Here is a 23,340-nt window from a genome sequence, read left to right on the forward strand (position 1 = left end):
CATAAAGAATAAAATCATTCAGTATATGTGTGAGGAAGGACAAGAGGGCAAGGAAAGATGGGATGAAGGATGGGAGGAAGGAAGGAGAGAAGGAAGAGGCTGAGTTTAGGGTTCGAGGAGTATGCTATGTGTGGGTTAAGACCCAAGAGGCTCAAGGGAGCAAGGTCTTACCTGGTGCCTCTGATAGGCTGAAAACATTTTTTCAAAATCCTCTAGGTCCAGAATCCGAAATACCTGCATGTCATCGATCTCATTCCATACGGTGCCAGAGACACGCTCCTAAGATTCAGGGTGGGGAGAAGATCTCATGGTTGACCCAGCTCTCCCTTATGGATATGCTCAGTGCTTCCCTAACCCTGCTGTCTCCCAAGTGTACAACAACAAAGGCCAGGCTTTCAGACCTTCAGAAGGGTCAAATCCTTTTTTCACACCTCCATCCCTCTTTAATACCTTGCTTCAGAGTAAAGGCCATGGACAACCCCCTTCTTCTCTCTTCTGTGTGGGGCCACATGTAAGCATGTTCCAGAAATCACTGGCATGCTGAAGTGATCACTGGGCACAAGGGGGAAAGGGAATGCACTACTCTCTTCCCAGAAAAGCAAACACAAATGCCCCGTTCTCAGGGCAGGGCTTACTGAAAGCTGCTGCTGTCCCTGGCTGGGATCTTTGGAAGAATTAGTGCCCATATGTATTTGGGATCCTCATGGCCTCAGCACAGACTGCATTTCCTGTATTTGAGATGATCATTTTCTTTCCCAAGGGCATTCATCCCATTTTCCCAGAAAGTGGACAAATGCCAGAGGCTAGGATACCCTGGCCTCTATAGAAACTCTGCTCAAACCAGCAAGACCCTGCCACAATTTCCCATTGGTTTGAAAGACTAGAGAAGGCATCCCCACCCTCTGTGCTAGAGTGGGCCCAGGTGAGCCCAGGATTTTACATTCTAAGGTCTGCCCATTTCTAGTAGGACCTTTCCACTGGGGTTTGGAAAGGAGTTGTTAGCCAAGCCAAAAGATGTCCCAGTTTTGTAACTCTGCTGATGGCATAGGAAACAGGGATTGGGTTTAGAGCAGACAGCCTTTCGCTTCACCTGAGTGGGCTCCACCCTTCTTTTCCCAAGAATCCTCAGTTCACTTGGTGCTTTACTGTCCTTTAAGAATCTCCCACCTTCTTACTGCCTCCTCCTCCCCACATCTCCCCCTCAGCCAGGCTTAGAGAGAGGAACATACCTTTCACTCACTTTTATTTTCTTAAACTCTGGAAAGGGGAGGCTAGGCCAGGGTTGGGGGGTGGGAACATTCCTGTGGCCTTCTGAAGGCCAGGGACCCTCTTGTGGAATGCCGGGCTGGGAAGCTCACAGCAGCAAGGGATACAGGCAACTGGCCAAACCCAACACAGACACATTCTTTTCATGGCAGAGACAACCACTGTGTGTGTGTGTGTGTGTGTGTGTGTGTGTGTGAGTGTGTGTGTATTGCATGTGTGCGTGTACATAGGAACAAGCATGGGGTAGGGGAAGGGAACTGGGGAAAGGAGTTAGGCTCCTGGAAAAGGGTTTGTGGGGGTGGATCGATGAGAAGGGGAAGGCAGAGAAGGGAGTTGAGGTAGTATGTGGTGCTGGGTGACCCAAAGTCTACTATGCAAGGAAACCTCCCTCTGAGTTGAGGCCTGCAGGTAACTATGAGGAGAGGGAACGGTCATAGAGATGAAGCTTCCCACCCCTCTTTATTCTTGCTGGTGCCAAGGTAAGGAGAAAAGAGTTGGAATGAGAGAGCTGGATGTTCAACACTAGGGAGAATTTCCCATGAGACCACAGACTAAACGTCCCAGCTCTCTTTCATCTTCCTAAGCACAAGGCTTCTCATATTTTCCAAAAGGACCTGAGGTTCCCCATGGAAGTGTCACTGAAGTCTGGAGCTACATAGAAGTAGACCTGTTCCTAACATTTCAACTCAGACCAAGATCCCATCATCTCCAGTCTAGATTCCTAGGATTCTGCTCCTCTATAGACATCATTTACATGCTAAGGAAATCCTTCTCAGAAATACATTTAATTGTGTATCCCTTGGAAGGGATTGCCTTTGGGGTCAGGTAGACCTAACTGGCTGACACTCCCAGCCCTGCCATAATGTGAGACTGGACAAACAGGGATATCATTCTTTTCCTATGTCACATAAAAGAAAATGGAGTCTTTACTTCTGAGTTAATGTGAGTGTTAAGTGAGGTAACACTTAAAGCACTTGTTATTAGATGCTAATAATAATTGAATATGATTATTATTACTGTAAGACCTTCTATGTATCAGTCATAGTACTTTTTATATATTAAGTCAATTAATTCTCTTAATAATCCTCTGAATATTTTTACCCTTATTTTATAGACCAGCAACCTGAAACCCAAAAGATTAAATAACCTGACTCTGTCATACAATAAAAAACTTGAGACCACTGGCCGACCACATAGGTCAGTGGTTAAGGTAGCTGAATTGCACATGGCAAACTGTGGTTTGAATCTTGACCCCATCAATTTGAAAAACAGGTCATATATATATGTGTATGCATGCCTAAAGTACTGACAGGACAGAGAAATGGAGGAAAAGGATTGTGGCATGACCACATCCCACTGGAGGCTCTCTCTCTCTCTCTCTCTCTCTCTCTCTCTCTTTAAGTGCATGCACCCTCTGGCAATTGGAAGCAAACAATCTTGGGACTGGAGTGGTAGTTCTCCAATATTAGTCAATACTTCTACACCCCACTGTTGCCAAGAATGTGAAACTCCTACAAATACTCTCCATTGCCTACTCCATTAAATGTACACTCTCCAGTCAAGAATAAAACTGGCCTACTTTGGGTCCTTGAGGAATTTATATAGACTTAACTATTACTGGGCCCAGAGAAAATCCCAAGCACAAAGTTTCCTATAATGAAAATGCTGCAAAAGTAATGGTTGCCGTAGCCAGCCATGGTGGCTCAGTGGCGAGGTAATACTCGGTGATGCTGAAGCCACATAGGAAGATCCCAGGTTCTTATTCCAAGGTCCACCTGTACATAGCAGGTGCACACATGTGCCCATGATCTTCCTGGATGAGGATGGGGGTGGATTGTGGCATAAAGACTTTGTTGGGTGTGCCTCTTTTTTTCTGAAGAAATAGATAAATAAACTTTAAGAAAATAATTGCTTTTTCTGTCTTTCTTCATCATAACATACATGATAACTTTTCATTACATTTTTAAAAACTTAACTTATAAGTCATAAGTATGGAGGATGAAATATTTTTTTTACCACAATTAAATAAATCAGTGGAACCAGTTCTGTGGCCTAGTGGTTAAAGGAGCTGAATCCCATGTGGCCAACTGCGTGGTTCAAATCCTGGCCACAGTAGCTTGGGAAACATGCCAGGCACTTGTGCGTGTGTGCCCCAAATCCCAACAGGATGGGCAAGTGAAGAAGGGGTTGAAACATGGCTACACCCTACTGGGTGTGCTTTTGCTCTCTCCCTCTCTGTCTCTCACTGGTGAGTGCACATACCCTCTGGCAATTAAAAAGAAATGGGGAGGGAGAAAAAGAAAAAAATATTAGTCCTGATCATAGACGATAAATGTTTCTGCACAGCCTAAGGCCTTCAGTGCTGCAGAGCTGTTAGCCTGCTGGGGTGTAGGTGGCCTTTATGGCTTGGCTTGTGGGCATGGAGAAGCATCTGTAGGATACTGCATCGCAGTGCAGTTGTCACAAACATTAACAATTTGCTTCAAAATGCTGCTAATGGGTAGTTCTAAAACTTTAATAACTGAGATTAGAGATGTAATCAGAGGCCCAGGAGACCATGAATAGGCTATATTCATGCTTCCCCTTTCCACTTAGATTATAAAACCAGTGGTGGAAGGGCTCTTAGAGATTATTTCACAGATGAGCACAATGAGTTACAGACAAAGATAAGTAATTCACATTGGTCAAACAGCTAGTGACAGCCAAACCTGATTTGTATACAGGGTGGAACCTCTCCCTTAACCCAACCCCAAGATCTCTAGGTATTTCCTTGAGTACACTTCCTCACTTGCTGAATCCTAAACTCTTGCAGGGTAATGTGATATTTCACCTTTTATTATTATTTTATCATCCATCATAACCCCCTAGCAAAAATCTTTACAAATCAGACCTCAGATTGACAGGCTAACTGGTCTACCATTAGAACACATCCAACAAATAGCTGATCACCTACTTCATGATCTCACATCTCTTCCCACTTGCATCTCCATTTAAGCTCGTTAAGCCAAAACAGAATGATATAGTTATGAATTCCCCAAGGGTTAATCCAATAGGCCTATATAACAAGAGCAGAATGGATCCATTGATCTCATCTCCTAATTGGTGTCTACATGTTTGTTGACGTCTGAGTAAAGATCAGAAAATTAGTTGACATGTATGTGTTCACACCAGGGACAAAATCTCTGGTTGCCTTAATAGGGCTTTCTACTGCATAGAACCAGAGGCACAGCGATGTACAGGCTGAAACTGGCCTTTATACTAGTGTCTAATGCAAACCAGGGCTTATCTAGTCAATGACTTTGAAAGTCCAACAGAGGAATCATTTTCCACATGTGGGCCTAGTTTTTGTGATTATTAGTGGATAATACTTATGAGAGTCTTTCAGCACTGGTAAAGCAATGTGGCCAGTGTGTGCATAACACCCCTCCTTGGAGGATACTGAGGAAGCTACATCCTAACATCAAACTCTTCATTTCTTCTAGCCCATTTTTTCACTTGCCTAGAAAGCTCCCCTAATTTGCCCATGGTCTGCTGCTCACTTACTTCACTAACCCTTAGCACACCCAAGAAGTGGCTTTGCCTGTGTGAACACTGGCACATCCCAAGTGTCTGTCCCTATGTAGGTGTTCTCCCCAGTAAACCATGAGCTGCCTGGCAGCACCAAACCATCTTTGGCATCCACTGTGATTGCCCTTACTCCCCAACAAAAAGAACTCAGGGTGGAGACCTGAATGCAGTAGGCAGGCCATCCAGGGTCTGACTGCCACTGGCTATAGGAGCACTGACCCATTAACCCCTTCCTGGTCACTCACCTCATTCAGCTTGACCCAGTTGAAGGACTTCAGTGGGTGGGAAGGCTGGGGGACACGCTTTTTCCTGAGTGGGATGTCACTGCTGGGGAAGGGGTCTTGAGGGAGGGGCAGGTTCAAACCAAAGCAAGGGGGAGCGCCTGGGGGTGTGGGAGGCCCACCAGGTGGAAGGGGTGGTGGTGGTGGGGGCGGACAGCAGGCAAAGGGGAGAGGAGGTGGGGGTGGAGGCAGGTCGTTGGTTGTCATCGAGGAAGACAAGGTGAGCGGGCCCCCAGGGGGAGGTGGGGAAGACACAGGGCCAGTCTGTGAGGATACAGAAAAATGAAAGAACAAAGCCATCAGTGCTGATGCCGCCTGGGTCCCAGACTAGTATTCCTTTCCTTACTTCTACTTTCCATCTGTACAGATACCAAATCCTGCTCTCACTTCCCCATACATTTAGCCCTCATTTTCTCTCTCTGCATCCTAAACATTCAACACACACACAGCCACAAACGGACACATACACACAGTCAAACACATGCACAGACCTGGACAATCCAAGTCATATCATCACAATGCAATAGCAGGATTCATACATACAGTTGTGAAGGTTATTGACTGCACAGGGGTCCAACTATGAGGGAGGGGGGAAGACAAAAATCCCACCTGCACTCTTACTTTACCAGGAATGCTTTCTGGGACAGTGTTTTTGGAAGAAGGGGCAATATTTATTTTTCTTCTAATTAAAACAAAGGAACAACCAATATCGTTGCAAACGTCCCTTCTATCCTGACCTGAGGTCCCCCTCTCTCTTCTTTCTCATCCTGGGATCCTTGGTCTCTCCCCACACCTACTCTGCCTCCCCTGTCCTGAAGCCCAGGGCCTCTGCCATGTAAAGGGGAGGAGAATGTCACATACTGAGATTTCACTGAGTTGAGCTACCAGCTCTGCCACTTGTCCCCGGGCCTGGCGCAGCTCCTGGGACTCCCGGGCCAGCTTGTCCTTCATTTTGTTCAGTGTTCGCATCATCTCTTCCTTCTCCAGAGTCTTTGTCTCACATTCTCGTTCCTTCCTCTCTAGCCGGCTTACAAGCTCCATGTGTTCTGGGAAAGGAGTGGGTTAGGAGAGGGGATGGGAGAAAAGATTGTGAATATGTGTACCCTCCTCCATGGGACTAGAGATGAGGTACTGGGCTTAGACAACAGGCTTTGGCAGAATCCCTCACCTTTCCGGAATTTCTCCGCCTGGTCTCGCCACTGTTTCACCTCATTCTCATTGATGAGCCTGGTGGGGAGCAGAGAGGAGGGCCAGTGTGATTGTAGAGTGCTAGCTCACCACTTCCCAGAAGATATGGCATTTTTCTGCCCCCCTCTGTTCTCTCTGTTCAGGTTGGTTCCCTGATCCCTGTCTGTCCAACTACGTCAAGGAGGCTGGGAGTTTGATTTCCCAGATGTCTCTCCTTGTCCTTGTCTAGTTCTCATTTCATCTGTGTGGACCAAGAGAGTTGAAAGGACCCTTATTTACCTTGTAATCCACCTTTCATGAAATAGTGGAAGTTACTGAGTCTCAGACACCAGAGATAGGGATGAGAGCTAACTAATGGTAGAACCAAGATTGACTCTCAGGCTTCACTCAGTTGAATAATGATTTGTGTCCCTTTGCAAAAATAGGTTTTTGCATCTGAGAGAGATTAAAATATTGGCCCTACCATAGTCCAAGCTTCCAAAGACCAATGTGTAAGAATAAGAGAAATTGCCCAACCCCAATAATACAGAATGAGTGTGTTAAGGGTAAAAGAGGACCTATCTCAAATATAGGAGGGCCTCACTGAGGCCAAACTCTTGTAACAGGGTCTTAAAATTAATCTTTCACCTATTACAGATACCAAGGCATAAGAGAGATGGCATCCCAAAGAGAGATCCTAATCATAATTTCCTTCATACATTTGAAAATGTGGAAGAGTTAGATCATGACACTTTTCCTCTTCAATGAGATCAAGGATATAAAGAGAGGGTGAATATAAAGGTCAGGGAGTATTTAGTGAAGATATTTCTTTGTTGAGAGCTATTGCTATAGTTCCCAAGGATACTATTTCCCTTATCACCATCTAGGGAAGGGCCCACTTTAAAAGCTTTAACCCATGTTCTGTTCCTCGAAGTTTGGAGTGACAAAGGATAAAAATGGTCCAATGGGGCCAGGAAAATCCAGATGATAAAACAAGTTTGACCAAGAGAGCACAGCCATCCAAGAACTTGTTTCCATTCCTAATATTTGTTGCCAAGAGCGATGACATGAGGGCTGCCCTTGGGACAGGTGTAAGCCTCATGGAGGAAATGGGATGACGCTATTAAAAGTCCACAAGGGTTCACCTGGGAGAAAATTGGGAACATCAGTACCACAAGTCTAGCTGTACTTCACTACCAGTGAACTAGGGGCTTATAGAAGGGCTGAAAGCAGCCAGCCAGCCAGTTGGGAAAAAATCTTGCATGGAGAGTGTGCTGGGTTTTATATTGAGAGGCAAGTTCCTTAAGAAGGAACTTCTGAAGGTCCCAGAAACACACTGATGTCTTTACCCATGTGCCACGTCTGGAGAACAGATAGACTATTTACTGAGTTACCTGATCAATTAAGATATTTTCCTTTTTTCCTTCCTGCCCCGAGGCTGCCTCTGGAAGGGGTCAGAAACTGGTCAGCTAGTGGACACGGGGAGTGGGAGATAGAAGGGGTTAGAGGAGAAAGAAAACAGAGGAAGAAAGCCAACCATAACACACAAACACACATATGCACTCTTCTCAGCCTCCCAGCCCCAGCCAGGAGAGGAAGGAGATTAAGGCTAAATCAGGTGACCTGAAAGTTAAGATACTAGATCCCACATGGCCAACTTTGTGGTTCGGGTCCTGAACTTGATGGCTTAAAAATCACATGAGTGCTTGCACATGCATATCCAAAATCCCAAGAGGAGACTGGAGAAGGGATTGTGATGCTAGAGAACGTCACATCACATTGGCCCAGAGCAGCCACATCCCCTCTAGGGGATGATTGCTCACTTTGCATCTCTCTTTCATGCATGTGACCTATAGCAAAACTTTTAAAAAAGAAAAAGGCTAAATCAAGTTGCAGATTTGAGACTGTATTGCAAGTTAAAGTGATCATAAGACTTCTATTGCTCCTGAAAGAGCAAAAACTTCATTGGACCAAAGAGATTCATGCTCTGGTAGTGGAAAATGTTCCCCCAAATAGTGTAAAGAATTAGTAGAAAATAAAATTAAAGTTGCCTTTTGATTACTTTCCTAGTTGCACTTGTCTAACGTACCACTTCGGATTTTAACTGCATCAGTGGCTGACTGTTTGTGCAAATGAAAATAGTAGCAAGAACAGTTCAAAAATAATTTTCTACTTGGCTTTGGAATGCAATATAATGAATCATTGAGAACCAATTTATCTCCTCCAGGGAAATTGGCTCAGACTCACACTGAGAGTTAAGTAGAAGTTTAAAATTAAAAATCATTGTGTTAATGTAAGGTCTTATTATTAATTGAAATAAATTTACATTTGTTTCTCTGTGTTTCTCCATATCCAGGGTCAGTAAAAGATGGTAAGCCAGAAGGCCTTAGGCTCTGACAACCTCATCCAAGAGCCTTGTGGTCAAATCACCATAACTCTATGTCAGTGGTTGGCAAACTTTCCAATGTTTCAGGTTTTATGCACCATGTAGAGTCTTTATCACATATTCTTATGTATGTGTACATGTGTGTATACTTTTAATGTAAAAACTATTCTTAGCTCAGGGGCCATAAAAAAAAAAACAAGCTGAAAGACTGTATTTAGCTCATGCACTATAATTTGCTGGCAGCTTTATCTAAATGTGCTTAAATTCTTCCTCTATCACCTACGGAGTGCATCACTGATAGTTGAGTACATATTCCACACACTGATGTTGTCCAACATGGTAATCAGTAGTCACATGTCAAGTACTCAATAGCCACACTGGCTACCATACTGGACAGTACTGACGTGGAGCATTTCCATGAGTCAGAGAGTTCTACCAGACAATGCTGCTCAACTCCCATTTAGGGTTGTCTGTGTTGAAAAAGGAATTAAGATTTCACTGGTGAGACCCAGAGTAGGAGAGCTATGGAGAAGGTGTAGGAAGACAGGGAGAAGACTAGCCACTGCTTACATGTTGACGATATTCTTGACATTGAAGTTTTCCAATGGAGCCAGGTCAGGGTCCACTCCCCGCTCATCCTGGAGAACAATCTGTTGAAGGATGCGGTCCAAGAGCTGCCACTGCTGGAAGTAGCCACCATTACGCTTGTCTGAGGGATGACAGGCATCATATTGTTACTGAGCCTTGCCCTAGGGTCATTGGGCTTAGGCTGGTGAAACATGACCTTCCCTGCCCATGGTAAGCTCCCAGTCTGAGGGAAGAGACAATGCCATTGCTGATAATGGGGACTCACAAGTCCAGTTATTTCTTAATTATATGAAATTGACCTTCTATGGCTGTGTCAACCCTCCCAACATATTTCTCCCCTCCCTGTAATGCTTCCTGGCTCCCATTCTTTCCTATTTGGACCCTGTGCATACTGTGTCCCAGGAATGCAAATTGCTTTTTATATTATCTATAAAAAGCACCTGTTCCAAAATATTACATGCTGAATAATGAAGTCTCTGGGGAAATTTAAAAAAATAATAATGTTAGGTTATCTATGCTATTGCTCTAGAGAGAAAGTTGAATGGAAACTGATTACAGGTGTGCACTGAGAGTCAAAATGGGTTAGAGAAGTGGTTAATGGAATCCAGGAAGATTTCTTGGTGGAGGTGACCTTCAACTAATAAGGCAAAAACTTCATCAGGCCAGCGAGATATTCATGCTCTGGTAGTGGAAAATATTCCCCACTAAATAGTGTAAAGAATTAGTAGAACATAAAATAAGAAGGTGAAAGCATTGTGCATTACTCCTGATCTCGCGGGTCCCACTATCATCCCCTACAATCATAGTGGACTTCTTTTACATGATAGCCACAAGTCCTTCTTTCTAGGGTCTTGATTCCAGCACTGTGTCTCTAATGACCACCAAGGAAAGTCAACCAGTGCAATTCTGACATCAAAGTCAAACCAAGATGTCTACAAGGTGGACAATCATGTCTGCAAAACCCCATTTGAAGGGCAGCCTGGAGGGACCCGTTTACATCACTCAAACACAGGAATCCCTGACAGCAGAAGAATTCCAGTCTCGCAGGGCCCTCTGAGTCTTCCAGGAAGACCTTTTGGGTTGAGTTTTGGAAAACTCAAATAGTGTAATATTTTCCTGGTTTAAGTCACTGTGTCAATCTTTCTACCATTCCACCAACATGTGCACTGCAAAGAGGCCTAGTTTTCCATTTACCTCACCCAGGAAAACTAGGTCACTGGCTCACAGAAGTAGACAATGTTTTACCTAAATTATGAAGAGATGAAATGCCTTCCATCTGTAAAGAACTCAACTCAGTGTCAGGTTCATTCGCTATAAAATGGAGATAACAAATCACGCTCTCCAGGTCATTCTGAGATTGAGAGACAATGTGCTAGAGAACGTCACATCACGGGCGTGGTGGCGCCCGCCCTATGAGAACGTCACATCACATTGGCCCAGAGCAGCCACATAATAGATTGTAGCTCTTGTCGCCATCACCACAGCCTCCAACACCACTATTGCCACCACTAAAGAGCATCTAGCTAGATTATGGTGGGCCACACTAGTTTTCAAAATACAGAACTACCTTTTGTGATGAGTCTAAGTGCCAAGTGGTACAGTTCAAATACACTCTGAGTTGCATTCTGGGGTGACTTGGTAATGGTGTGAGACTTAGTCAATCATTAGCCACACCTGAATCTTAGGTATTTAGCAGTCCGTTCCACAAAATGCTGTTATTTGGCACTTGTGGATAAAAGCAGGGGCAAGGGTGTCAGGGTCGGAGCTAGAAAAGACTAGAAGGTGGAACTGATAAAAACCTTCCAAAAACAGGCATGCTCATTCCATGTCTGGGCTGTTTCCCAATGCAGAAAACTTCTTACACTCTCCAACAAGACAACTCACTCCTCCATCATGAGCTGACAACTAAGAGTTGTTAGATTTGGCAATGATCAAGTTAATGCTGTTGGACTGAGATGTTACAGTTGCTCAAGGCCAAATCACTAGTTCTTTCCCTGGGTGACAGTGAGAGTCCAGACCCCAAGGAGGGAGGGAAGGGTAGGAGCCCAAGTCATGGGACCTGGCTTTCAGAAGGTGAGTCCAGAGTGAGACACAGACTCACCAGTCCTGAGAGATTCCCAAGCCTTGACTCTACCTACCTGAACCAGAGCTCAGGCCCAGCTGAGGGAAGCAGTAAGTGCAGGGTACTCACAGGGCATCTGCAGACAGTGATGGAGGACAGAGAGCAGGTAGGGGTAGGCCTCGGTGTGCTTCAGCTTTTTATGGATCAGATCAAACATCTGGGAAGCACTCTTGGTATCAATGTGGACCTGGGAGGGCACATAAATGGGGAAGGAAAGGGGACAGAGGATGTGAATAAGAAAAAGTAGACCCTGTTTCCATCAACTGAGCCCCTTCTCCCATGAGAGCTCTTCTTCCCCTGCCTCTGGCTTAAAAAGAGAGAGAAAAAAGGAAGAGGGAGCTATGTCAATTACATAAACTACAGTTTCTCTGCCTCAGCATTATGAACATCTCAGACCAGGTAATTCCTTGTGGTGGGGGATGTCCTGTGCATTGTAGAATGGTTAGCAGCATCTCAAGCCTTTGCTGTGGTGGCACCTCTTCATCCAGCTATGACTACTAAAAATGCCTCCAGACTTTGCAAACATCCCCATGCGGAAGGAGAGTAAAATCACTCCTGGTTGGAAATTTCTGATTCAAACTAAAGGAAGCAGGTCACAGACATGTAAAGTGGTATGTGGCATGGGGCATAGGTACACCACCTTATTTCGAATCCCAGACCTGCTCTTTCATTGTGTGACAAAAGGCAAGCTGCTTATCTTCTCTAACCCATTTCTTTATCTACAAATCCAGGGCTTTTATGAAAACATAATGGGGGGAACCAGCAGTTAGCGTAATGGGTATGTCACTAGACTCCCACGTGGTCGACCGCAGTTCACGTCCTGGACCCGGTGGCTTAAAACTCACGCTGGGCACGTGTGCGTGCGTGCCCAAGATCCTGAGAGGAGAATGGAGGAAAAGGGATTGTGGCGTGACCATCCCCCCTGGGGGGTGATTTCTCGCTTTCTGTCTCTATGTCTCTCTCTGTTTGGCGAGCGCACATGCCCTATAGCGAAAATCTCTCAAAAAAAAAAAAAAAAACATAATGGGATGATGCTTGGTGACTGTGAAGTATTATCCAAAAGTAGGTTTCTATTTGGATAAGGATTTTATAATACAATATTTTAGCAGCTGAGTTGTGTGTTTCCAAGGTTGCTAAGGCTAAACTGAAGGCACAATTAAGTTTGAAAAGCATTGTCTGGAAGGGATGGAGAGAGGTGAGTTGGGAAATTGGTGAAAAGCAGGGGGAAGTGACCAGCAGAGGTATTTGAGACTAATCTGTATAAGATCTGGCTCTCTCTCTTCTGGGTGTGTCCATTTCCTCTACAGCAGATGCTCCACCAAGTGAGGCCCACCACAGCCAGCACACTATTGGGGCTCCAGAAATAGGACGTGGCAGTTAATTTTAGTGTCAACTGCACTCAATTAAGGGATATCCAGGTAGCTGGTAAGCCCTTATTTCTGGGCATGTCTATGAGGATGTTTCAGGGAAAGACTGGTATTTGATCAGTGGAGTGAGTAGGGAGGATCTGCCCTCACCCAGTGTGGGTGGGTACCATCCAATCTGCTGAGGACCTGGATAGAAATAAGAAGGCAAAGGAAAAGTGAATTCGCTCTCTCTTTTTTCTGGAGCTCGGCACTCTTTTTCTCTTGTCCTTGGATATCAGAATTCCAGGTTCTACAGTCTTTGAACTCTGGAATTTGCACCAGCAGAGCCCCAACAGGCCTCTGCCTCAGACTGAGAGTCACAAACAACATCAGTCTGCTGGTTCTCAAACTTCGGACTTGGACTAAGCCACATCCCTAGCTCCCCAAGCTGGTTCTCCAACTTGCAGATGGCCTACTGTGAGACTCTTCAGCCTTCATAATCAGGAGAGCCAATTCCCCTAGTAAATGCCTTTTCATATATCTCTCTATGTATCTATATATATCTTAATAGTTCTGTTTTTCTTTTTTTTTTTTTTTGGAGAGGTTTTCGCTATAGGGCGCATGCGCTCGCCAGACAGACAGAGACAGAGAGACAGAAAGCGAGAAATCACCCCCCAGAGGGGATGGTCATGCTGCAATCCCTTCTCCTCCATTCTCCTCTCGGGATCTTGGGCATGTACGCACATGTGCCCGGCGTGAGTTTTAGGCCACCGGGTCTGGGACGCGAACCACGGTCGACTACGTGGGAGTCCAGCAACATAGCCATTACACTAACTGCTGGTTCCCAATAGTTCTGTTTTTCTGAAGAAACGTGACTAATACACAGGATGTGGTCATGGGAGTTCCCACTAAGGAGCCCGGCCAGCACTGGTCCTATCATCACACAGGGCCTGGAGAAGTGGTCATAAGGCCACCTGGACCCACTGCCATTGTCCCACCCCACAGGCTCCTCACCATGTCAAACCTCCTGGCTAGCTCCAGATCATCCTCATTACGGACCATCTCGAAGAAGTCCAGATGTCTAGATAGGATGAGAGGATGAAGAAAGTAGATGTTACAGCCAGGACATCCCAGGTTGAGTGTTATAACCCCTTCAAGCCCCCACTGGCTAAATTTGAAAGTTTCATTTAAGTGAGGCCATGGCAAAAACAGAAAAAGGCCAGCTATCTATAGGCCAACACTCCCGTTTGTTTATAGAATACCATAACCCTCTTTCAGGAGGGCCAACACAGGGTCCTGTACTCTTTGATCAGAGTTTCTCTACTTGGACATTACTGATGCTTTGAGCTCAGGCATCCACGGTTGTAGGAGAATGATCTGTGAGTTGTTGGATGTCTCCTAGGGGATGAAATTACCCTCAGTCAAGGACCACTGTCCCTCTCTTCCCCAGTGTTCTCTTATTGTCCCAAGGCAGTCCTCAAAGCTCAAAGCTCAATTGTCCCCTCACTTTCTCCCCACAAATACCCACTCAACTACTCTATCTTGAAAGGATTCTTCCTCTCTCCCTTAAAGCCCAGTGTAGTAAAACAGCCTGTACTAATGGGACAGAGTCCAAAGTGGCTCACTGGTAACACATGGGAATTTTTTTAAAGATTTTGTCATAGGGCATGTGTGCTCACCAGAGAGAGAGAGAGAGACAGTGAGGGAGAAAGTGAGAAATCACCCCCCAGGGGGGATGGCTACAATACAATCCTATCTCTCCATTCTCCTCCTGGGATTTTGGGCATGCATACACCCACACCTGGCATGATTTTCAAGCTTCCAGGTCTGGGACTCAAACATGATCACATGATTGGCCACGTGGGATCCCAGTACCTTAACCACTAGGACACCTGCTGGGCCCAACACATAGGAATTTAATTGCCCTTTGACCAACAAGAACTTTATAGTGTCTATTTTAGATGAGTATTTCTTTGTGGAGTACGCTGAAGAATGTTTAGCATTACTGGCCCCCACCAACAAGTTTAAAAATCAGAGACCATTCATGACCCCATATTTACAAATGCCTCTAGGGGGCAGTACTGCCATGTTCAAGGACTGTCAGGTTTACCTGTCTACAACATCAGAGATGAGACAAGCAGGTCAACCAAGAGGACAGGTAGGGACACAACTTCCCCTCACAGAGCTGACTCTGAATCTATGCTGGGTATGGCTGGTAATCTCCAGAGGGAGGACCAGCCCTTCACAAAGGTCCTGACCACACTGTCCCCACAGGCTTGCAGTGGCAATGGGTAGCTTGGGCCTTACTTGTCCAGGATAGCATTCTCGTGTTGCCGGAGTTTGTCGATCACAGGCTGTATCCCCAGCATCAGGAACTCATACCGCAGATGTAGGCGGAACTCCAGATTGTCCTGAGTGTCACCAAGGGAGGACCAGATTCACTGGTTGCTCTCAACTTCCGCAAAAGTTCCCAGTAGACCCCTCATAACCACCCCAGCCATAGTCTCAACACACCTGCTGCAAACTCACCTGGAGGCGCTTCAAGTCCTAGAGTTCCAAGAAAGGGCAGGAGACATCCTTGACCTTGTTATTTCATTAAAGCAAGCCCACTGCCCAGCTCTTTTACATCTCCTGCCTCACTTCCTTCAGGCCTCTTACCCATTTTCTCTGGGCCTTTAGCATCAATGATATAGAGTGATGTAGAGTGGTATACAGCATAAGCTTTGAAATCAGATCTCAGTTCACATCCCTGCTCTGCCATTTCCTAATTTTAATGACCTTTATGGCCTGATGAAGTGCGATTACCAGTGAATCAGAATAGGTGCCAGCCTTAAGTAGCTGGTGCCAAGGGAGATAACATCAGCATTATTACTAGGATCATCCCCCCAGCCCACCACAGCTAACCCAAATCATCAAGACTTTATGTAAAAAAGAAAAAAGAAATATGCAGGCAGAAAAATGAGATACCCATTAAATTGCCCCTTTTGTCCTTCAAGTAGACCTTGACTGAGGCATCTTATTTGACCTCAAATTTGAGGCATTCCCCTGCTCTTCAAGCTCTTCTAATTCTGTTGTCATTATGGTTTGAGAATCCCATTCTGACTCCAAAGAAGGGAAACCTGACAGCAGGTGCTAGAAGAGTATGATCAACCAGGAAACCAGATCTCTAAAAAGCTCTAGGAAGAAGGTTCTAAAATTGCCTTCTTCCCATAATGTTCACCCACCACCCAGAGCCATTATCAGCAAGCCTCACTCTGAGATTTTTCATAACACATATAATGCATGATACTACCTACATAGAAAACTCCCATGAGCCCTTCCAGGTTTAGATCAAGTCAAAAAGAACTTTGGGGGAAACAAAGCCAGAACCAGTCCTTACTAAAACCTTGAAGGGTCACAGATAAGACAGACTGTGGGTTACATGCAGCTGAAGACTGGCTGACATGGTGCCATGCTCATGACACAAAGGTTCGTGGCATACTATTTTTTCTTAGCCCCACATGAAGGAGGCACAAGGTATAAAGACAATCTGAAGATAATGATGGTAGGAACAGCCACACTGAGATGCCTTGGCCATTTCCCTCTGCCACTTCCCCAGGAAGCACCTGTACTCACATGCTTTATCCAAGTCCAGAAAGTCAGGGAACAACAAGGGCAAGAAGGGGCCTCACCTCTCCAGCTCCAGCATTGAGGACAGCGTTGATAAAGGACATGATGGCTGTTTTCAGATTCACTTCATCCCGGTACCGGCCCAAGCTTCGGTCAAGTTCATTCAACAGAGTCTGGATGGAAAGGCAGGACAGAGGAGAGGAGAGCTCAGGATCCTATAAGGTAGCCTCTGGGCCTTTGCTCCTGCTATTGCAACTGCCTAGAATGTCCCATCCATTCTTCTATCTTTGTTTGTTTTTTCTCTTTTTTTTGAGAGAGAGTTTTGCTATAGGGTGCATGTACTTGCCAGAGAGACAAAGAGACAGAAAGTGAGAATTCACCCTCTAGAGAGGATGGCCATGCCTCAACCCCTTCTCCCCTATTCCCTCTCAGGATTTTGGGCACACACATACATCCGCCTGGTGTTAGTTTTAAGCTGCCAGGTCCGGGATTCAAACCACGGTCAACTGCATAGGAGTCCAGCAATGTAACCATTACACTGACTGTTGATTCCCCCTATCTATTCTCCCTACCGAATTGAGCCCATCCAATCCGGACTGCCCTACCCTGCACTTCCACCACAGTCTAGAAGTGTCCTTTGGCTCTCCACACCCCAGCCTCAGTCATGCCTTACCTCCTCTCTACTCAGCCTTAGGGGTTCATGCTGTTGGGCAATGCTACAGTGCTACTTTACCACTGTGCCTCAGCAGTTTACAGCTTACGCGTATTTCCTACTCAACTCTTTGACAACACAGACACTGCTTTTTATCCCCTTTGTATCTTCTGCAAAGAATTAGGGACCACTTTCCATATAGAGTAGGTACTCAAAAATGTGTGATTACAGAATAAACAAGTAGCCGATACTGGCACATAAACCACAGCGCTTGCACCATCAGTTCAGGCACTGCGCTAAGACATTTCATACATATTATCCATCTCATCAGCATTTTCCTGGGCAGGTCAGGGAGAACAAACAGGCCTGAGCTCTCAGGGCTGTCCTAGTGCCCCACATTAGGGCTGGTCCAGCAAAGGGTCTAAAAATCTCGATACTAACAATTGCATTCAATTCAACAATCCTTGACTGATCTTTTACCATGAGCCAGTCACTGGGCCCCATGATGTAGAGCCACAGAAATGAAGCAAACCAATATCCTGGCCTCCAGGGACAGTGGCTAGTAAGGAGGACAAGTCTGTTTGCCCAGACAAATCCCTATCTCTAAAGACCCCTGGGGTCTTTTTATGTCAGCCTCTGGGCCTCAGTTCTCTGTCACCTTCCACAACAGGTGTTTAACTCACATGACCTCCCCTTTTTGTTCAATTCCTGCTATAGGAACCCTCAGTCCCTCAACCACAGCATGTGACCTCCTGCCCCACCCTGCTGGAACCTCCACGACGGCAAGGCTCCCCACCTGGAAGCGTGTCCGTTCTGCCGCATACACCTGGTAGTGTAGCATGGCCTGCAGCACCTTCTTGTGGCCACCAGGCACGAGGCACACGGCGCCCAAGATCTCCAGCACTGCCACCTTGGTCTTGCTGTTCTCCGTGCGCAGGCTTTGTGCAATAGTGCTGATGGCCTCCGGCTGGGCCAGCACATGCGCCCGCCCCTGGGAGTTGTTCATCAGCGCCTTGATGCAGCCAATGAGGGAAGTGTGAATGCGGCTCTCACAGGTGGCGTGGTCCATGCTCCGGAGGAAATTCAGCAGACAGGTCAAGCCCTCCAGCTCGATGAAGCGGGTCACAAACCTAACAGCCAGAGTCATTAGCAAAACATGTGTCCTGCACTTGCATATTATTCCCTGTGCACTCTGCAAATGGTTACCCTATTACCCGTATACCACCATGCGCCTCGTCCCATCTGCAGTGGCGCCGCTTGGTTCATTACAGTTTATCTAAAGCAGTGAAATCCTATCATCCCCCAGAAGACTGATATCCTATTTGCATTTTAAATACTGTGCATTTGCATATCATTGACTGTCACCATAGCTAAAATGGTATCTGTGTGAAAGAGATGATTATGATAATTATTACAGTTGTTAAACCTGAAGACTCAGCTCCAGTGACGATGAGAATTAGGAAAAAAAAGAATCGGATAACAAGGAGAACTTCCAGAGAGGGAGGCCAGTCAGAATCGGTGAGTCAAAGGACCAAGTTAAAGAAACTTCATTTCAAGGGATCCTTAAGAAAATGGCTATTTCGAATGTTAGGAAAGAACGTTAAAACCTATTTAGTTCAGGGTTCTTCACATGAAGTCTGCGTTCCGAAAAAGGGTCTTCGGATAGTATTCAGAAATTCAAGGATTCAGAGGGGGAAAGAAAATTACATACTTATTTTTGGTCATTTCTAACTGAAATATAGCATTTCCTTCAATGATGAATGTAGGCAATAAATGACAGTAGCATTAGCACAATCTGTGACTTTGTCACCCAAAGAAATTACAGCTATTTCCATATCAAATTACAGTTGTTGCAGGTATCTCAAGATACCATTTATACTCATCAGTACTTCAAGATGATGGTGGTATCAGACCTGCTGCCAGCTTGTACTGTTGAAGGCATCAAGGAGCACGTTTATTGCTGTCTCATGCATTTTTTATACTTGGTAGCTGTATTTGAATTCAATTCATTTATTTTTTTAATGTTGCATATTTTATCTACTTTATTATTTTAAAACATCATTTCTGAGAGGTCTATGCTTTCATCTGGATGCCAGACATCCACGACACACATACACACACAGGGAAGGTTTGGAATCCTTGATTCAGTACAAGTAGTGATTTGAGAAAATGGTCATAAATTGACCTGAGGGGCCCTCTGTATACAATTGAGATATTTTCCTGTGTATTTGTGTGTACTCTGTATTGCTATACAAACATGCCTGAAACAAAAGGAGGAATATGCTCTCAAATTAACCATCAGCATTATTTATTTTTTTCCAGAGAGATTTTTGCTACAGGGCAAGAGTGCTCACTAGAGAGACAAAGAAAGACAGGAACAGAAAACAAGTTATTAGCCCCTGGTGGGGGATGGTCACACTGCAATCTCTTCTCTCCCACTCTCCTCTCAGGTTTTTGGGCATACATACACATGCACCTGGCATGAGTCTCAAGCTTCCAGGCCCAGGACTTGAACCAGTAAAGTAACCATTACACCATCTGCTAATCCAACAATCAGTAGTTTTTATTTTGGAGAGGTTTTTTGCTATAGGGTCCATGTGCTTGCCAGAAAGACAGAGACAGAGACAGAAAGCGAGAAATCACCCCCCATGGGGAATGGCCACGCCTCAATCCCTTCTCCTTCATTCTTCTCTTGGGATCTTGGGCATGCACGCACACACGCCTGGCGTGAGTTTAAGCCACTGGGTCTGGGACTCTATCTACGGTTGACTACATGGGAGTCCAGCAACATAGCCATTACGCCATCTGCTGGTTCCAACAATCAGTATGTTTTAAAATTTGCTATCAGGCATGTGTGCTCACCAGAGAAAGACAGAAAGAGAAAGAGAGAGATGGGGAAAGTGAGAAAGCACCCCACACTGGGGGATGGTCACATAGTAATCCCTTTTCCTCCATTCTCCTCTTGCGACTTTGGGCATGCAAACATATGCTCCCCATGTGTTTTTCAAGCTGACCGGACTAGGAGTCAAAGCATGCAGTAGGCCATGTGGGATCCAGCTGCCTTAACCACCATGCCACTGGCTGGCCCAACAATTGGTATTTTTCTTTTTTTAACCTTTTTCTATTACATGCCTGTCTGTATTCCACAAAATTTTCATAATGATTACGTATAACTTTTGAAATCACAGCTTCGAGAAAGGAAATTAAAATAAACTGAGGTGAGAGACGAATGTGGCACTTCCTCCAGCCCCTTTATATCCTGACCACCTTATCTTTACCTGCGGCTTCTTCCCATCCAGAACCCTGCCCTTACCAGAGCAGTAAGTGGGGATTAAGATGCTCTCATTATCCTTGAGCCCCAACCCAGACACATACACACTCACATACACACTCACACACATGCTCTCATTATCCTTAAGGCTCAGCCCAGACACACACACACACTCACACGCACACACACACACACACACACACACACACACACACAGTAGCAGCAGTGGCAGCTAATGGGTGGCTGGTGTCACAAATGTCTAAAATCTCTGGGGAAAGAAAGAAGGCCCAATTGTAGTAGTGTTTGTAGTGTTTGTAGTGTTTGACCAATTCCATGATATAAATAGTCCAAGCACACCCAATTTCAAGCTATCACTGTGACATCACTGAGCATGGAGCTGGGAAGAGAGGCATTAGATAGTGTTTCCACCCTGCATATACCAAGGGCATGAACTTGGAAGAATAGACAATATTAACATGTAATACAATATTAGGTAATTAGAGAGTGATGGATTTCAAGTATTTGTTACCTTTGCTTTGATATAATTTATTTAATCTTATATCCACAGAATTTAAATTTTAATCATAGCCATATTTAACAGCTGGCTTATGAAACTGTGGAAAATTTAAGCCAGCTCTTGCCAGCTGGGGGAAGGCAGTTACAGCACACCACTAGGAAGATCCACTAAGAAGCCCGGTGGCTCTAGGCTCCTCTCTGTACCCACACACTGGCCAGGGAAGTGGCAAGGAGTCCTCCTATGGCTTCGGACATCCATCCCCTCTTCCTTACCTGCATCACTTCCATTCTAGATGAGAAACCTCATCCACAGACATTTCATCTCCCCCTAGTGGTTGGCACATTTCTCAATCCACATCCACCTCTTTCCTTACTCTGCCCCCTCAACCTCAGAAAGCTCTTTCTTATACACCTCATTCTCATTCTCCAGCCACTCGCCTGTTCTAGTCTCTCCACTCCTACCTCCGACCTAAAAAGGGAGCCAAGCAGAGGCATGGCACAGTGACAATGCCACATCCTGCAATGCTGACCCACACGGGAAGGTCTCAGGTTCACATCCAGAGACAAGGAGAGACAGGAAGTGAAGAAGGGGTGAGTCACCTCATGGGCTGTGTACGGAGAGCTGTCTTCAGGTCTTCCACGACTTGATTCCTCATCTCCGTCTCCTCCTCATCAAACGCATACAAACTCTGCATCTGCAGGGCCGGCAGGTAGAGGGGTGGAGGTCATGCTGGGCTGCTTGTCTCCCAGCTGCCTGCACCCCCAGCCCAGGTGTGACTTCAGATCTGGAAGATTGAGACCTCAGGGAAAGGTTTACTAAGATAGTCAGACTCCAAAAAGACCCACATTCTACTCTTAATGTGGGAAATGAGAATACTGGCCCAGCCTATCTGCCAAGCCGATTGGGGTGTCCAGATGGGTTAATAAATGGTCAAATGGTTTGGGAAACTCTAAAATTATACAGAGAGGGGTAGATTGTAATAATATTTCAGGAATAACCGAAAAGTTGCTAAGCCCCAGTGAATGGGGCATTGAGAGACAGAAAAAGGCAGCTTGGTTGGGGGACTACCTTCCCCTACAGCCTTTCCAGGAGGGGCAGGGCCAGAGAGGAGCAGCCACTCACCGCAGCCATGGAGTTGATGCGGTCAATGTAATAATCAGGCCAGCTGGTTGCCAGCTTGTTGGGGTCCTCCTGCTCCTGGAAGAAAAAGAACCAAGTGGCCTGAGATCCTGAGCTTCACTGGATGTCAGTAGTTCACTTCCCAGCCCTGCCCACATTGGGTAACTTGGAGAAATTAACAAAATCTCCCCCATCTTCCATTTCTTCCTGGGTAATATGCAAATAATGACTGTGGACTCTCCTCATCAGCCAGTGACATGAAGAGCAACCGTGCAGGTGTATACACTTTCCATGAACATACACAACTTTACACAATTCTTTTCTCCTGTTAGATTTGTTCTGCCTATATTTAACAAAATATGATTGTTAAATAGAATACGAATTTGTGCTTGTATTTTTTACAACTTTTTCCAATTTTATTTTTCTTTTAATATTAAGTCATTGGAAAAGTCACGATGTATTTTTATACTTTTTCAGTGCAAAAATGTATCGTGACTTTTCCAATGCCCTACAATTATTCTCATTGTATTTATAGAAATATTGGTCAATGGCAGTCAGGGAACTTAAAGGCATGGTTTTTTTTTTGTCAGATTTGAGAACACTGGTATAAAACCTTTGGCACAGTTCCTGGAACATAGTAGGTGCTATATAAAATACTAGGTTGTCAGGAAAGTCAGGATGTGTTTTTTTTATGCAAAAATGTGTCATAACTTTGCCAATGACCCAACAGTAACTTTATAAAATGTTTCTCCAGGCCCAGGGTTTGGGGAAACCCAGGAGTCCCTTACAGGCCTGTGATTTCATTACTGTCAAACTTTCCTGAATGATAGGTATGTGCAGCTGAGAGGCAGAGCCCAGATCAGAAGACCTTAGGCCCAGCCATCAGTCTCTAAAAGAGGCTCACCTCTTGGTGGAAGTTATTTAAATGTTAATGTTGATTAAAAATCCAGGCAGGCCAGTCCCATAGCTCAGCAGTTAAGAGTCAGATCCCACATTGTCAACCCTGGCACCAGTGGCTTGAACAAAATGCACCAGTTACGTGTGCACGCTTGCCCTAAATCTTGATGGGATGGAGAAATGGAAAAGAGAATGTGGCATGATCATGGCACTCTGGGGGATATTTTCTCCCTCTCCATCTATCTCTCTCTGGCAATTAAAAAAAAAAGACAAAGAAAAAAAATCTAACTTTCTCCAGCCAAAGGGAACTTTTTCTGGGCAGGACACATGCCCTGCTTATTCCCATCCTTGTGGGCTCCCCTCCTCTGCTTCCAATCTCCTGCTCCCAAATGGGTGTAAAAACTTACTACCCAGGACCTCCCCAACCTTTCTGTCAGATGCCTCGTCCCTCCACTTGAGCATCACTAATTTGTTTCATAAAACCCAATTTTTAGACCAGTGAGAAAACTACCTTGTGCAGGTTTTTCTGACTTCGTGTGGCTAAACATGTTC

At 45.3% G+C, this 23,340-nt stretch overlaps 1 protein-coding gene across 1 annotated transcript in view; it reads right to left on the minus strand.

Annotated features, from left to right (window-relative positions):
• Positions 1–23,340, minus strand: part of DAAM2 (dishevelled associated activator of morphogenesis 2) — a 104,246-nt gene that overhangs the window by 34,020 nt on the left and 46,886 nt on the right. The window contains exons 4-15 of the mRNA XM_027771923.1: positions 21,895–21,969; positions 21,372–21,466; positions 17,781–18,114; positions 16,395–16,505; positions 15,031–15,134; positions 13,738–13,804; positions 11,447–11,564; positions 9,238–9,376; positions 6,283–6,341; positions 5,976–6,160; positions 5,079–5,378; positions 172–279 (exon numbers count right to left, since the gene is read on the minus strand). Coding sequence (XP_027627724.1) covers positions 172–279; positions 5,079–5,378; positions 5,976–6,160; positions 6,283–6,341; positions 9,238–9,376; positions 11,447–11,564; positions 13,738–13,804; positions 15,031–15,134; positions 16,395–16,505; positions 17,781–18,114; positions 21,372–21,466; positions 21,895–21,969 — 1,695 coding nt within the window. The remainder of the gene's footprint in view (positions 1–171; positions 280–5,078; positions 5,379–5,975; positions 6,161–6,282; positions 6,342–9,237; positions 9,377–11,446; positions 11,565–13,737; positions 13,805–15,030; positions 15,135–16,394; positions 16,506–17,780; positions 18,115–21,371; positions 21,467–21,894; positions 21,970–23,340) is intronic.

This window comes from Tupaia chinensis, unplaced genomic scaffold (genome assembly GCF_000334495.1).
Source record: "Tupaia chinensis unplaced genomic scaffold, TupChi_1.0 Scaffold000238_1, whole genome shotgun sequence".
Taxonomy (NCBI): domain Eukaryota; kingdom Metazoa; phylum Chordata; class Mammalia; order Scandentia; family Tupaiidae; genus Tupaia; species Tupaia belangeri.